At 35.3% G+C, this 17,715-nt stretch overlaps 2 protein-coding genes across 3 annotated transcripts in view; both read right to left on the reverse strand.

Moving 5' to 3' along the window:
- LOC130839970 (RAD52 motif-containing protein 1-like) overlaps positions 1–17,715 on the reverse strand; it is a 371,059-nt gene that overhangs the window by 122,948 nt on the left and 230,396 nt on the right. The gene's annotated exons all lie outside the window — the stretch shown is intronic.
- The window catches only part of LOC130840237 (EF-hand calcium-binding domain-containing protein 13-like), a 162,482-nt gene that overhangs the window by 68,117 nt on the left and 76,650 nt on the right, over positions 1–17,715 (reverse strand). The window contains 4 exon segments of the mRNA XM_057715538.1: positions 235–372; positions 9,851–9,922; positions 10,512–10,655; positions 14,028–14,096. Of these exon segments, the coding sequence (XP_057571521.1) occupies positions 235–372; positions 9,851–9,922; positions 10,512–10,655; positions 14,028–14,096 (423 nt within the window).

A 17,715-nucleotide genomic window follows, 5' to 3' on the forward strand; every position in this document is an offset into this window, starting at 1 on the left:
TTTTACAATCCAGCCCGGGATATCATCCAGACATTTGATAGTATAATAACTAAATCTCTGTGGATATATAATACAGGGTATACCCCCTGTATCTAGTCTGTAGTAACAGTGTTCCAATAAGTTTTTGGTGTCATTTAAGAATTAAGTATTTGGTAAAATAGTTTGAAACTCTTGGATAAAATTTTAGCAGAAATTTTAATTACAAGCTGCTGATTATCTGCTCAACCAACTCACCTTCAACAAACGAATCATCCAGTATTTCTTGAATATTATCATCAGTGAAATAAATGTTATCAGTGTTTGAATATTTGTTCTTATCAGAGTGATTACTTTCTTTCATGCAGTCCAAGGTACTGATGGTCTCATTCAATGCTAAAAACACAGAGAATATACATACAACATGTAATTTGGACCATGGATCTAAATTTAGGGAACATAAAAATAAAACTGATGGACTCTTCTAGATTTGCATTGTCCAAAATGGCAGCCTCTAGCTATATTTGTGGCCATTTAAGTAAATACAGCAGTCCATTCTCCACTCCTACAGTTTTCTATAGCCCTTTATCTTTGTTCTTAACATTATTTTGTTACATGTCTGTGTAGTTATTCTGCTATGAGCTCATTATTTTGGTAAAAAACTACCCTTCATTCTTCATAATTGCTCTCAAATCCCAATCTTTCCCTTTCCAACTTTCCTTTCCTACACCCTAGCTCTTCTCAGCCAACTTCACTCAATTTAGAGTCATCATAGTCTATGTTTAGCACAGTAACATCAAACATTTGAACTAGAAAATCCATGAGTGACCTCCTTTAATTTTAAAAAGAAAACTTCACACTTCTAAACTACATTTCTAAAAAAGCATCTCTCAAGATTCATTAAAAGAAACTAACAATAGGACTTCCCTGGTGGCACAGTGGTTAAGAATCTGCCTGCTAATGCAGGGGACACGGGTTTGATCCCTGGTCCACGAAGATTCTACATGCTGTGAAGCAAATAAGCCCACATGCCACAACTACTTTAGAGCCTGTGGGCCACAACTACTGAAACCCATGTGCCCTAGAGCCCATGTGCTACAAATACTGAGCCCATGCGCCACAAATACTGAAGCCCACATGCTCTAGGGCCCATGTGCCACAACTACTAAAGCCCACGTGCCTAGAGCCTACGCTCCATAACAAGAGAAGCCACCACGAGATGCCCAGACACTGCAATGAAGAGTAGCCCCCACTCGCCAGAACTAGAGAATGCCCATGCACAGCAACAAAGACCCAATGCAGCCAAATAAAAAAAATAAATTGACAATAAATTACTTTAAATTTAGCTAATTTATGTAAAAGTATAATTTTATAGATTACTTTGTTCTATGATATAGTCATTAGTCACTGGTAAGAAGTTTCAAAAACATATCATGTCAAGAAGAGTTGATGGGAAATTTGAGACCAGAGAAAAGATGATTTAATGGGAAAGAAAGAAAACCTAAGAGTTCTCACACCTCTAGAGGGCTACTGACAGAAGAAAGAGCCCAAATGTTAAAATGGTTCATAAACAGAATTATAAAGATTTCCACCAAATATGTGGAATAATTGCCTAGTTCTGTAGCTGTCCAGAGACAAAAGGTGGAATGAGTGAGACAGATAAATAAGACATTTGCCACATGTGGGTCTGGTGACCAGATGGGAGGGAATTGCTTTGATGCACAGGTTATCTCCTACAAAAGGCTACTCTTTTCCAAGGTCAAGATACATAATCAACCTAACAAATACACAGAAATAAAAACAGCAAATTAGGCAAAATGAGGCAACAGAAGAATATGTTCCAAACACAGGAAAAAGATAAAATCACAGATGAAGGACAAAGTGAACTGGAGATGCACAATTTACCTGAAAAAGAATTCAAGGTAATGATCATTAAGATGTTCAAAGAACTCAGGAGAAGACTGGATGAACAGAGTGAGAAGTTAGAAGTTTTTAACAAAGAGTTAGAAAATATAAAGAAGAACCAAACAGAGATAAAGAATAGAATAAATGAAATGAAAAATACACCAGGAGGAATCAACAGTAGGTTAGATAATACAGAGGAACAGATCAGTAAGCTGAAAGACAGTACAGTGGAAATCACTGAAACAAAACAGAAAAAAGAAAAAAGAATTAAAAAAAAAAGGATAGTTTAAGAGACCTCTGACACAACATCAAGTGTACTAACATTGCCATAGGGGTCCCAGAAGGTGGAAAGAGAGGGGGGTGGAGAACATATTGGGAGACATAACAGGTGAAAACTTCCCTAACCTGAGAAAGTAAGCAGACATCCAGATACAGGAAATACAGAGAGTCCCAAACAGTATCAACCCAAAGAGGATCAGAACAAGACACACTGCAATTAAAATGACAAATTAAAGATAAAAAGAGACTATTTAAAGCAGGAATGGAAAAGCAACAATTTATGTACAAGGGAACTCCCATAAAGCAATCAGCTGACTTTTCAGCAGAAACTCTGCAGGCCAGAAGAGAATGGCCTGATTTAAAATGATGAAAGAGAAAAACCTACAACCAAGAATACCCCACCTGGCAAAGATTTCATTCATATTTGACAGAAATATCAAGTTTTACAGACAAGCAAAAGTTAAAAGAGTTCAGCACAACCAAACCAGCTTTACAAGAAAAGTTAAAGGGACTTCTCTAAGCAAAAAAAGAAAAGGCCACAGCTAGAAACTGAAAATTATGAAAGGAAAAAGTTCATTGGTAAAGGCAAATATACAGTAAAGGTAGTAAATCAACCACATACAAAGTTAGTAGGAAGGTTAAAGGGAAAAGTAATAAAACCATCTCTACCCATAATAAGTAGTTAAGGGACACACAATATGAAAAGCTGTAAAATATGATGTCAAAAACCATTGAGGGGGTGGGATACAGGGTTGTTAAAATGCATCTGAACTTAAGAAATCAGCAACTTGAAATAATCATATATATTGATATATATATATAGAGAGAGAGATTGCTATACACAAATCTCATGGTAACCACAAACCAAAAATCTATAATAGATACACACAGACAAAAAAAAAAAAAGAAATCGAAATAAAACAATAAAGATAGTCATCAAATCACAAGAGAACAAAAGAAGAAAGGAACAAAACAACCTTACAAAAACAGCTTCAAAACAATTTAAAAAACAACAATAAGTACTTACCTATTAATAATTACTTTAAATGTGAATGGACTAAATGCTCCAGTCAAAAGACACAGAGTAGGGGACTTCCTAGGTGGCACAGTGGTTAAGAATCCACCTGCCAATGCAGGGGACACAGGTTCAATCCCTGCTCCAGGAAGATCCCACATGCCACGGAACAACTAAGCCCGTGTGCCACTACTATTGAGCCTGTGCTCCAGAGCCCATGAGCCACAACTATTGAGCCCATGTGCCAAAACTAGTGAAGCCTGTGCACCTAGAGCCCATGCTCCACAACAAGAGAAGCCACTGCAATGAGGATACCACACACCACAATGAAGAGTAGCCCCTGCTCACTGCAACTAGAGAAAGCCTGTGTGCAGCAATGAAGACTCAATGCAGCAAATAAATAAATAAATTTTTTTTTTTTAAAAAGACATAGAGTGGCTGAATGGAAACAAAAACAAGACCCATATATACACCATCTACAAAAGACATTTCAGATATAAAGACACACAGAATGAAGACGAGAGGATGAAAAAAGATATTCCATGCAAATGGAAATAAAAAGAAAGCCAGGTTAGCAATACTTATCAGACAAAATACACTTTAAAACAAAGACTAAAACAAGCTACAAAGAAAGACATTACATAATGATCCAAGGATCAAGCCAAGATGATAGAACAAATACGTGTTGCTTTATATATCTAAATACATAAAGCAAATATTCACAGACACAAAGGGAGAGACTGACAGTAACAATAATAGTAGAGGACTTTAACATCCACTTACATCAATGAACAGATCATTCAGACAGAAAATCAATAAGAAAACAATGGCCTTATTTCCAGGTTTAGACAAATGAATTACAGTTATATAAATCATTAACATAAGGGGAAGCTGGATGGAGGGTATATGTGAATTCTCTGTACTATTTTCACAACTTTTCTCTAAATGAAAATTAATTTAAAATAAAGTTTTTTAAGAAATGAAAAAAAAAAAAGAAAACAATGGCCTTAAATGAGACATTAGACCCTTTGGACTTAATAGAGATCTATAAGGCATTCATCTAAAAGCAGCAGAATACACATTCTTTTCAGATACACATGGAATGCTCTTCAGGATAGATCACACACTAGGCCACAAAACAAGTCTCAGCAAATTTAAGAGGACAGAAATTATATGAAGCACCTTTTCTGACTACAATGGTATAAAACCAGAAATCAATTACAGAAAAAAAATTGAAAAAACACAAACACATGGAGACTAAACAACATTCTACTAAAAAACCAACAGATCTGTGAAGAAATCAAAGAGGAAGTCAGAAAATACCTAGAGATAAATGAATGAAAACAAAATGATCCAAAATCTATGGGACTCAGCAAAAACCATTCTAAGATCAAACTTTATAGTGATATAAGCCTACCTCTGGAAACATGAAAAATCTCAAATATACAACCTAACCTTACATCTAAAAGAACTAGAAAAAGAACAAACAAAACCCAAAGTTAGTAGAAAGAAAGAAATCATAAAGATCAGAGCAGAAATAAATGAAATAGATACTAAAACAAAAAATTAAAAACATCAATAAACAAAGAACTGGTTCTTTGAGAAGATAAAGTTGATAGACTTTTAGCCAAACTCACCAAGAAAAAAAAAAGAGAGAGGACCCAAATCAATAAAATCAGAAATGAAAAAGAAGTTACAACTGATACCACAGAGATACAAAGGATCATGAGTTTACTATGAACAATTATATGCCAATAAAATGGACAACCTAGAAGAAATGTATACATTTCTAGAGATCTATAATATCCCAAGACTGAATAAGGAAGAAATGGAAAATATGAATAGACTGATTACCAGTAATAAACTGAATCAGTAATTTTTAAAACTCCCAACAAACAAAAGTCCAGGACCAGATGGCTTCACAGGTGAATTCTATCAAATATTTAGAGAAGCATTAACACCTGTCACTATTCCAAAAAATTGCAGAGGAACTCTACCAAACTCATTCTACACAGCCACCATCACCCTGATAACAAAACCAAACAAAGACAGATTCAATACAATTCCTATCAAAATACCAATGGTGGACTTCCTAGGTGGCACAGTGGTAAAGAATCTGCCTGCCAATGTAGGGGAAACGGGTTCGAGCCCTGCCCTGGGAAGATTCCACATGCCATGGAGCAAATAAGCCCGTGCACCACAACTATTGAGCCTGTGCTCTAGAGCCCGTGAGCCACAACTACTGATCCCATGTGCCGCAACTACTGAAGCCCATGTGCCTAGAGTCCGTGCTCCACAACAAGAGAAACCACTACAGTGAGAAGCCTGCGCACCACAATGAAGAGTAGCCCCTGCTCGCAGCAACTAGAGAAAGCCCGTGTGCAGCAACGAAGACCCAACGCAGCCAATAAAATAAATTAAATTAATTAATTAATTAATTTAAAAAAATACCAATGGTATTTTTCACAGAACTAGAACAAATAATTCCAAGATCTGTACGGAAATGTAAAATACACCCAAATAGCCAAAATAATCTTCAGAAAGAACAAAACTGGAGGTACCACACTTCCTGATTTCAACTGCTACAAAGCTACAGCAATCAAAACAGTATGGTACTGGCACAAAAACAGACACATAGATCAGTGAAACAGAACAGAGAGTCCAAAAATGAACCCACACTAATATGGGCAATTAACCTATGACAAAGGAGTGAGAAAATACAATGGGGAAAATACAGCCTCTTCAATAAATGGTGTTGGGGAAATCTGGAAAGCTACATGCAAAAGAATCAAACTGGACTCCTCTCTCACACCATGCAAAAAAATAAATTCGAAATGAATTAAATACTTAAATGTAAGACCTGAAACTATAAAACTTCTAGAATAAAACATAGGCAGGATGCTGTTTGACAATAGTCTTTGTAATATCTTTTTGGACATGTCTGCTTAGGCAAGGGAAACGAAAACAAAAATAAGCAAACAGGACTAAATCAAATTAAAAAGCTTCTGCACAGTGAAGGAAACTATCAACAAAATGAAAAGGCCACCTATTAAATGGGAGATGATGTCTGCAAATAATACATCCGATAAGGGGTAAATATACAAAATACACAGGAACTCATACAATTCAGTCAAAAAATAAGCAAACATATTAAAGAATGGGCAGGGCATCTGAATACATATTTTTCTATGGAAGACATACAGTTGGCCAACAGGCACATGAAAATATGCTCAACATCACTAATCATCAGGGAAATGCAAATCAAAGCCACAATGGGATATCACTTCATACCTGTCAGAATGGCTATTATCAAAAAGACAACAAATAACAAGTTTTGGCAAGGATGCGGAGAAAAGGGAGATCTTTTGCACTGTTGGTGGTAATGTAATCTGGTGCAGCCACTATGAAAAACAGTATGAAGATTTCTCAAAAAACTAAAAATAGAACTACATATGACCCAGCAATTCCACCCCTGGGCATATATCCAAAGAAAACAAAAATATTAATTAGAAAAGATATGTGCATCACAATGTTCATTGCAGCATTATTTACAATAGTCAAGATACAGAAGCAACCTAAGTGCCCATCAACAGATGAATGAATAAAGTAGATGTGGTGTACATATACAATGGAATATTACTCAGCCATAAAAATGAATAAAATCTTGCAATTTGCTGCAACATGGATGGACCTAGAGGATACCATGCTAAATGAACTGTCATACAGAGAAATACAAAACTGTATGATTTTACTTATACGTGGAATACAAACAAAAAAGAAATGAACAAAAATAACGAAACAGGCCCTTAGGCCCTCCCACAGCCCAACAAAGCACAGGCTGCCCCAATGGGGTGGCTTGGCTGCTGGCGGTTTGGCAGATTAGTGAGGGAACAAAGAGAAAAGCAAAGGGCTGTCTCTTCCCAGCCCCAGAGCATGCTCGCCTTTCTGCTAGGGCTTTTGAGAATCTCAAGGGAATCTTGCAAACAATATTTAAACTGGCCAAAGACAACTTCAGACGTATATAATATAACAGAAAAGGTCAGAAAAACATTAGGCACTACAAGTGTGGAGCATATTAAGCATGATGAACGTCTCTGGAAGCAGTTGTGGAAGCCCTAGTTCTGCAGATGTATCTAATGACTTTAAGGATCTTTGGACAAAACTAAAGAAGTATCATAATAAAGAAGTACAAGGTTTGCAAGTAAAGTAACCAAAGTGAAAAAGGAACGAATTTTAGATGCACAAAGACTACAAGAATTCTTCATCAAAAATCAGCAGCTGAGAGAGCAACAGAAAGTCCTTCATGAAACCATTAAAGTTTTAGAAGATCGTCTTTTGTCTTTAAAAATATACATAGAGGACTTCCTGGTGGCGCAGTGGTTAACAATCTGCCTGTCAATGCAGGGGACACAGGTTTGATCCCTCAAAACCCAGAAGATCCCCCATGCCACGGAGCAACTAAGCCCGTGCACCACAACTACTGAGCCTGTGCTCTAGAGCCCGTGAGCCACAACTACTGAGCCCACATCACAACTACTGAAGCCCGTGCACCTAGAGTCCATGCTCTGCAACAAGAGAAGCCACTGCAACGAGAAGCCTGCACAACACAACGAAGAGTAGCCCCCACTCACTGCAAAGAGAAAGCCTGTGCGCTGCAATGAAGACACAATGCAGCCAATAAATAAATTAATTAATTAAAAAAAAATTTTTTTTTAAAAATAACAAAACAGAAACAGATTTTTAGATACAGAGAACAAACAAGTGTTTGCCAGAGGGGAACGGGGTGGGGAGAAGGAGGAAATAGGTGAGGCAGATTAAGAGGTACAAACTTGCAGTTAACAAAGAAATGAGTCATGGGTATGAAATGTGCAGTGTGTGAAACATAGTCAATAACTATGTGGTATCTTTGCATGGTGACATATGGTAATTAGACTCATTGTGGTGATCAGTTTGAAATGTTAAGAAATATCAAATCACTATGTTGTGTAACAGGAACATTGTGTTGTATGTCAATTATACTTTAAAAACAAACTATAGAAAAAGATATCAGATTTGTGCTTACCAGAGGTGGAGAGTAGAGGAGGAGGAATGAGATGAAGGTGGTTAAAAGGCACAAACTTCCAATTACAAGATAAATAAGTCCTAGAGATGTGATGTGCATCATGAGAAATATAATTAACACTGCAGTATGTTATATACGAAAGTTAAGAGAATAAATCCTAACAGTTCTCATCACAAGAAAAAAATTTCTTTAATTTTGTGTCTATATGAAATGATGGATGTTCACTAAACTTACTGTGATAATCACTTAATGATGTATGTAAATTAAATCACTATGCTATACACCTTAAATTTACACAGTGCTATGTGTCAAATATACCTCTATAAAACTGGAAGAAAAAAAATCAGGTAGCTTATACAGTGTAGTGAAACATGAAACAATATCTAAGACACACTGTTAATTTTTTTAAGCAAGTTATGGACATAGTAATCTAATTTTTAAATAATAACTTGGAATACACAAATATTCACTGATGTAAAGGAAAAAAGCCTAAAAGAATGTTTACCAAATATTAACAGGGGTTTTCCAGAGGGTGACATTACAAGAGGCTATATTTTGTATTTCTTTTTTTTTTCTTTTTTTAAATTTTATGTTGGAGTATAGTTGATTCACAATGTTGTGTTAGTTTCAAGTGTACAGCAAAGTGAATCAGTTATACATATACATATATTCACTCTATTTTAGATTCTTTTCCCATGTAGGTAGTTACAGAATATTGAGTAGAGTTCCTTGTACTATACAGTAGGTCCTTATTAGTTACCTATTTTATATATAGTAGTGTGTGTATATCAATTCCAGTCTACCAATTTGTCCCTCCTCTCCTTTCTCCCCCGGTAACCACAAGTTTGTTTTCTACATCTGTGACTCTATTTCTGTTTTGTAAATAAGTTCATTTGTATTTTTTTTTAGATTCCACATATAAGCAATATCATATGATATTTGTCTTTCTGTGTCTGACTTCAGTCAGTATGACAATCTCTAGGTCCATCCATGTTGCTGCAAATGGCATTATTTCATTCTTTTTTTATGGCTGAGTAATATTCTTTTATATATATATGTACCACATCTTCTTTACCCATTCTTCTGTTGATGGACATTTAGGTTGCATCCATGTCCTGGCTATTGTAAATAGTGCTGCAATGAACATAGGGATGCATGTATCTTTTCAAATTATGGTTTTCTCTGGGTATATGCCCAGGAGTGGGATTACTGGATAATGTGGTATCTCTATTTTTAGTTTTTTAAGGAACCTCCATACTGTTCTCCACAGTAGCTGTACTATACTTTGTATTTCTTACATTTCTGGTCATTAAAATTTTTATAACATTTTAAATATTGCCATTAGTATATAATACAATTTTCTTATTTTGACTATTGGAAAAAGCCACAACCTTATTTTTTCCCAATCTTTGCCATTACAAATGCACAATTCTTAAATGAAAAAAAAAAATAGTAAAGTTTACCATAATTGGAAGTGCTCAAATATAGATGAAACAAACATTTGTCACAGATACTACAAAGAAGATTAAGCACCCAATATAGTGTTTGATTTGATGACCTCTGAATTAGTCCTGAGTTGTTGCTTTTTAACAGTTTTATCATAAAGATCTTACGAATAAAATTGGAAAATTTCTGGGTGTCTCTCAAAGCCTTCATACAGTCTTTAACATTCACCAAATTGTCTTCTGGAAGGAAAAAGGAGAGAGCTCACACACAAGAATTTGTGGACAAGGAAATATTAAAAATGTAGTATCAAAATCGGCATACAACTTTTACATATGCTTGAAAACTTTATTTACAAGATACTTTGGATTCATTTTCATCCAATATGCCTTGCAATAACCGTACAAGATTGTAGATACTAGTTCTGGCCCTACCTGCAAAAAAAAAAACCTTAAATACCAAGAAATTTTTGAAGTCAAATAACTTCACTCTGCCCAGTGACAAAGCTAGGATTTCTACTTACAGGGCCTGAATTCCCAAACTATTTTTCAGTCACTACATTAAGATACATCTGAGGAGAGAGGATTTCAATATGCCCACTCTCCATAAAATTTCAACCTGCATATTAAAATTATTCTCATAACTGCAAAAGAGGAAAGATTCCTTTTCAAAGATAATGTTTAAAGTAACAAGCAAATACCTATAGATATTTGCTCAACAAAGGAACTGCATTTACTTGAGCAAAGACCTTGCACACTTTCTTTATAAGAACTCCTATCAAAAACAAAATGAGACAAACAAAAAACCTGATAGAAATATTTAAACGCTTACCAGAAACAAAATCTGACTGAAGGATTTTCTCTACCTCTTCTCTAGGTGAGTTAATCCCGATATCTCTTAGAAAGCCTTCCAAGTCCTTCCTAGGTATCACGTCACCTTCAGGCAAATCAACAGCTAAGACAATCTTCCGTAACTCTAGAAACAGAAAGAAGTTATTTAGAGTAATTGATCTAATCTCTGATTTTAAAAGCAGTAGCCATCACTAAAGGCTTTTGTCAGTGGCAGGCCATGGTTTATTATCACATCCTGAATTGAGGAATAAGAAATTTTAGCGAAGAATCCAGCCCTTGGGAAATTCTATGTCCAGCAGTACAATGTGCAAAGAGTTCTTCGTCTATCATGTTTCTCTGGTGCTAATATAAAATTAACACAACCGAAATGATTCAAATAGCTGAATTTTTCACTGCAATTACACATAGTAGTTATTTTACCATGGAGCTCTAATGGTAGCAAGCAAAATTAACTTCATTTATTGAGGTGAAATAAATTTCAGAATCATGAGAAATGTAAAATATGAAACACAAGTATCACAAGGACTTATTCACCTTTTCTTTTCAATTCTACAAAGACTCAATTGTACCCTAGCATCTGGAATTTTGCTTCATGTCCAGCCCTTTTAGTTAGATAGACCTGCATTCAAACGCTGGCTCTGGGATTTGTGACCTGGAACTGTGTGACCTTGAGCAAATTTTTATTACTTAACCCTCTATAAAGCTCAGTTGCCTTATATACAAAATGAGATTACAATAATACCTACTTCACGAGGTTGATGTGGAGATTAAATATGATAATGTACTGAAAAACACTTAAAACAGTGTTAGACATATACTAAGGGCTTAATAAATGTCATACTATTAATAGTAATAAAATTATTATTGTTATTATTAAAGCCAACAGGAACTAGCTACAAACAATAATCACAGCTTTTTTGTTTGTTTGTTTGTTTGGCACATGGGCTTAGTTGCTCCGTGGCATGTGGGATCTTCCTGGAGCAGGGATCAAACCTGTGTCCCCTGCATTGGCAGGTGGATTCATAACCACTGCGCCACCTAGGAAGCCCAATCACAGCTTTTTATTGCCTTAGATTCTGCCTCACTTCCTGTCCCCCATCATCATTGGGAGGCAACTGCAAATGGCAATCTGAGCTTTGCCAGCACCTGAAAACCTGTATCAGCTCTGCATCTTTGTCTTAACTAAAACTTGGTTTCCTTTAAAATACTGTTTCCTTGCACAGCCATTTTGAGTAGAGTCTATTCATCCTCCCATGCTCCACATATCATAGGACCAGGAAGCAGAGCAACATCCTCCTAGTTTTCTGCTGCTGTTGTCAGCCTATTTTAGTTCCAACTTCAATCAAACTTTCTCTCTCCCCTTTGAGGCTCAAGCCTAATATTCAACTATGCCACCCTGCTGACACCATCCTCTATTACACTCTGATCACTCCTCCACATTCTCTAAGGATTTTGGCACGTTGATCATAATCCTCCCTCAATCCCATATCCCATTATCATACAGTGATATTAAGGATGATCCTAACCTCAGAGCACCTTGACCTCTTAACTTTAACAAGCCTTCACTTCTTTTCCAAAGTAATCCACACCAATGGCTATCCTTAATCTTCATCATTACCTAGCACTGCCTGCCCTACCTCTAATACCTTAAACTATAAGATCAGACACTGACCATATTTGTTGAAAGGAAGCACAGAACTTTGCACACTATGCCTCTTCTCCAGGCCCCTCCAAGTTCTCCAGCAGATGGTCTAGGCACAGTGAACTAGCCTGATCAGTTAGTAATGGAGGGAGCATTCTGAACATCCTCAGGCCTGCTATGTTAACTCTTTTCTTCTCAGGTAGCCCTTCTTTACTCTTCCCTGTAATTACTGGCCTTATGTTGCACTGACTGGCAGATTCCAATGCCATCCCCCTAATCGCTGTGACCATCCCCCATATTCAGGTACCTAACTTATATCTATTTGTTCTCCTTTCTCAGTGGCTTAATTTCATTTTTTTCTTCCTTCACATAAAAAGTTACTTGTCCTAAATACAAGTCTTTCTGAGCTCTGCCTCTGATTTCAAAATTAACGACCATTTGCTCAGCAGAAAATATGTACCTAATAACTAGGTTATATGCTTTACATGTGTTTTTGGAGTTGATCCCAACAACTCTATGAGAAACACGATGTTATTAGTGTCCTTGTTTTAAAGATGAAGAAATCAGAATGGCCTAGAGTGAGCAGCAAACTAATAAGTCAAAGAACCACAAACCCATCTCTATCATATTCCATAGCCCATGCTCTTTTCTACTTCTGTGCAGTTTCCTATAGTTTATCTAATCTAATTAACTACCACACTATGTTGATGTTAATTATGTTATGACCCAGGTAAAATATTTTTATATATAAACAACAAAATATTAAACACATTTCTTAACCTAAAAGAGAACCTCTTATAGTAGGAATTTCATATGCCTGGGCAGACTGAGTATTGAAAATCTGTAAAGTATTTGTCTCCTTCTTTGCACATAGAAATGACTCTGCATTTTGTTTCCCTAACATTTGTCTGTGTTGTCATTCTTTTCCTGAGAGTGCTCACTGACCAAATAGTCATTTGAATGGTTACTCAAATAAATTACCAGTGACATTGTTTTAAAGATATTTTCCAAACAAGAAAGTACACAAACTCCACAAGTACTATCTTCATTGGTTTAAGTCCTACGTTTTTAACTTTTAAACAAAAATGGAAGTCAAATAATAGAAAACCTGTGCCACCAAACTGCACATGGTCTCGCTGGTATTTAACAAAAACTAAAGAAAGGAACATGTGGGATGTCTATCAAAGAAGCAAAAGATTTACAAGAAATTATATAATATAGAAGCCTATACACAGGCTGGAGTCCAAGTCTGAGGCTTAAAATGATATACAGAATATTCATATCTGGAAAAATTTTAAAGCCAGTAGCTGACTTTACATACAGCCCCAGAAACTAGAAACAAAAAAGGGATTAAAAACAGCTTTAAACAGACTCCTTTCGAAGTGAGAGAGTAGCATAGACATATATATACTACCAACTGTAAAATAGATAGCCAGTGGGAAGTTGCTCTATAACAAAGGGAGTTCAACTCAAGGATGTATGATGCCTTAGAGGACTGGGACGGGGAGGGTTGGGGGGAGTCGAGGGAGGGAGGGAATACAGGAATATGTGTATAAATACAGATGATTGAACTTGGTGTACCTCAAAAAAAATAATAAAAATTAAATAAATAAAAATTAAAAAAATAAAACACTAAACTTGAAAAAAAAAAGACTCCTTTCTAGAAAGAGCCTTGTTTCTTTCATTATGAAAGCTGCCAACTTTTAATCAAAACCAAGTGTTGCTTACCTATAAACAGATCAATGCCAACATGTTAACCAGAAATTAGCAGAACCAGAAAAGGTAAAAAATAAAACAAAAAGGCATCCCTTCAATAAAAGTAAATTTAACAGTCTCAAGTAATTTAATACTTACCCTCTAACCTGGAGGCATCATGCATATCCTTTACCACTTTTGCAAATTCTTCAATGTGTACTTTGTCCCCTTATGCAAGAAAAACATTTAAAATAAATCGCCTCAATGAAGAAAAAGTTGGATCCAATAAAGAAATTTTTGAAAATGTGAATTATTTGATGTACTCATAAGAATTATACTTCCTTTGCATACTGTTGAGTGACCAAAAGATTAATTTTGTGGAATGAATAAATCTTCATGTTACAGAAGTCAGGCTGAGATTTTCATTTGCATTAGTCAAGAGAAACTATGCAATCCATAGCCCTAGAAATAAGAGGCAAATCTCAGTTTAAGTTTAGCCTTTCAAATGTTTGAAGATAAAAGTACTGTACCAGACTAAAAACTTTTTCCAATGTCAGATGGTTCTATAGCTATAATCTCTGACTGATGTTTACACCCATTTCTTATGTTTACACATAGGTACTAGATTACAAAACCAAAGTGACAAACACGGGAGACAGAGGCAACTTTGTGAACAAGGAAAATTAATCCAAGGATTTAGAATTACTATAGTTTATGATCATAGACTAGAATACAGCATAGTCAGCAAAGTGCATCACCAGCAGGTAAGAGCCTGCCTAGGGTTTAAATATATAGCTACAATGATCAACAGGTATATGAAAAGGTGTTTAACATCACTAGTCATCAGGGAAATGCAAATCAAAACCACAATGAGATATCATCTCACATCTGTTAGGGTGCTTATTATCAAAAAGAGATAACAAATGTTGGTGAGGATACAGAGGAAAGGGAACCCTTATACACTGTTGATGGGAATGCAAATTGGTAGTCATTATTTTTAAAGTATGGTGGTTCCTCAAAAAATTAAAAATAGAATTACCATATGATCCAACAATCTCACTTTTTAACGTTATATATACATGATGGGATATTATTTAGCCATAAAAAAGAAGGAAATTCTGCCATTTGTGACAACATGGATAAGCCTGCAGGGCATTAAGCATTTCATTATGTGACATAAGCCAGACAGAGAAAGACAAATACTGTAGGGTATCACTTATATGTGGGATCTAAAAAAAAAAACAAAAAAGCCAATTTCATAGAATCATAGAATAGATGGGGGTGGGGGAGGGGAAATAGGGAAATGTAGGTCAAAGGGCACAACCTTTCAGTATAAGAATAATAAGTTCAAAAGAAAAAGAAAAAGAATAGTAAATTCAGAGAATCTAATGTACAGCACAGTGATCATAGTTAAAAATATGGCAATATGGCAATTTATACTTGAAAGTTGCTGATAGTAGATCTTAAGCATGCTCACCACTCACACACACACAAAATTAACTATGTGAGGTGATGATGTAAATGTGTTAATTATCTTGATCTTGGTAATCATTCCACTATGTCTTTCAATCATAATATTGTACACTTTATATACAATTATATTTGTCAAGTATTACTCAATAAAATTGGAAATACATATATATACACACATATAGCTATAATTAATAATGTCTTATTTTCTATCTTCCTTGGCTTTTAAATTTACACTTGAATTTTTAGGAACTGTACTCTATAGTAAGAGCATGTGTCTTTATTCCATTTTTCCTGCTTCTGTCTTTTAGTAGGGCCCCATATCTCTCTAACTACAAGAGCTTTGCCTTAAATATGTCAGATATCTCTCTGATGTGGGGAGAAAGGGTAGAAAAAGAATAAGAAGAGTTTGTGTATCCCATTTCACATGATTCTTTTATACTCTGTCACTCAATAATTTCCTACCAGCTTCACATCAACCACCAAGGCAAAATAATCAAATTTTCTAAGAGCAAGTTACAAAAAGACCTTCTCAATTAAATGTCTTCAATTTATAGCAGCTAAAGACCAGCTTAAAGTAAGTAGTAGGCAATGCAACTCATTTCACCTAAGTGGAGCTCCCTCTGAATCCAGTACATATATTCAAATACAACTAAGTTCAGTTACTTAGAATTCTAAAAGAAAGAAAGAAAGAAAGAAAGAAAACAAAAAATACACAAAAACAAACAAAAAAACAGGGAGCCATCTGAGGTCACCAGGTGCTGATAACACTAGGAGGTGATCTAACAAAATCTGTGTCTAAATTTTGGCCTGTTTCCCAAGGGACACAAATCTCTGTGACCTATAATTCCATTTGATCCTAAAGGTTTCATATATGCTGAAACAGAAAAGCAACTACCAGTTTTAGAAAAGATTCCTTGGGCACCTTTCAAATACATCCTATGAAAAGACATGTGGGTGGATAGAGATTTTGGAATTTGGGGCTCATTCTTTGCTAAACCACCAAAACAAGGTAAATCGCAACTGGTGCCAGGTTTCAAAGTTAAAGCCTGAAATAAATATTGAGATCTAACTTGAACAGATATTGCACAAAAGTAGCAATATCATGAAGACAAGTTCTGAGTCAGGTTATGAAGCCCGAAAGAAAACAAAGTCCTTAAGCTAATTTCAACTCCATCAGAGGTCAGAATTAGGAGGAATAGAACATATACATATCAATTAAAGTTTAAAAATCTAAAACGAGTAAAGCTGGAGAAACCAGCAGAGAAGAGAACATCTGAGGTCTTAAATGGCTGGCCACGCCTATAATGATTTTCTCCATATAATTCCTAGCCTATGGATTCAGTCTCTCACATTCCCTTTAACTATTTTCCACACCATCTTGACATATTTTGGCTCAACTCCAGCTCTCTTCATTTAGGTCTTTCAGCAGAAACAGGAGCGACTCAAAAGCTATATAACTTGATATCTGGGAAGCATTTCTGAATTTGCCAAATGATACATACCTTTTCTATTTTTCAATGCCTTTTTGTAACCATCATAAAATTAATTTTTAAATTTTAAATATACTTTAAAATATTAAGGAGTCAATATGGAATACCACCAATAGCCAAGAAGTAATTCACTAGTTAGAGGGAAGCTAAATCTGTTTTTTCTTTCTTTTTAACACACCCTGGTCAAAAGATTATCTCAGGACAGTAATTTTTAAGTTCTTTCTCATATTTCTAAGGCTATGTTGAGAGATGCTTTAGCAGTTCACTTGGTCATTTAACCCACTTTGGTCAGAGGAACTCAACTTTACGTTTTATACACTGGGGTAGTCTACAAGATTTCCTTTGGAACAAAAGGATTCTACTGCTTTAACAGCACCAAATATAAACAAAAAACCAAAAATAACAAATTTTAAAACTTTGCAAACCACTACATTAAAATAAGAACTAAATAACTTTGTATAGAGGCTTACTGTTAAAAGAAGAAATAGTATGATAGGTGGGGTACATATATAGTTTTCAATATCATGTATATATTTGGATTTAGATGGTAAAATAATCTACATTTTACACACTGTATTTCTGCTTCACAAGTATATAATAATGAATAGGATACAATATATGGGGTTTTATTATCAGAATAAGAAATTTTATTGATAGCTGAGTTATTTTTTTAATTCATAAAATATTATTTTATTGATCTGATTAAAATAAATGCTATATAATACTTTCTCTGGTACATGTTGCCTACAACATCATTCACTGTATCAAAAGAACCTGAAGCATTGCCACAGAAGAAAAGAGGAGGGGGAAACATCCCAATTACCAGGTAATTAATAACCTTCTGTTTTCATCAACCCTTCTCACCTCAAATACCCCACTAAGGA

The sequence above is a fragment of the Hippopotamus amphibius genome, chromosome 17, assembly GCF_030028045.1.
Source record: "Hippopotamus amphibius kiboko isolate mHipAmp2 chromosome 17, mHipAmp2.hap2, whole genome shotgun sequence".
In the NCBI taxonomy this organism is placed as follows: domain Eukaryota; kingdom Metazoa; phylum Chordata; class Mammalia; order Artiodactyla; family Hippopotamidae; genus Hippopotamus; species Hippopotamus amphibius.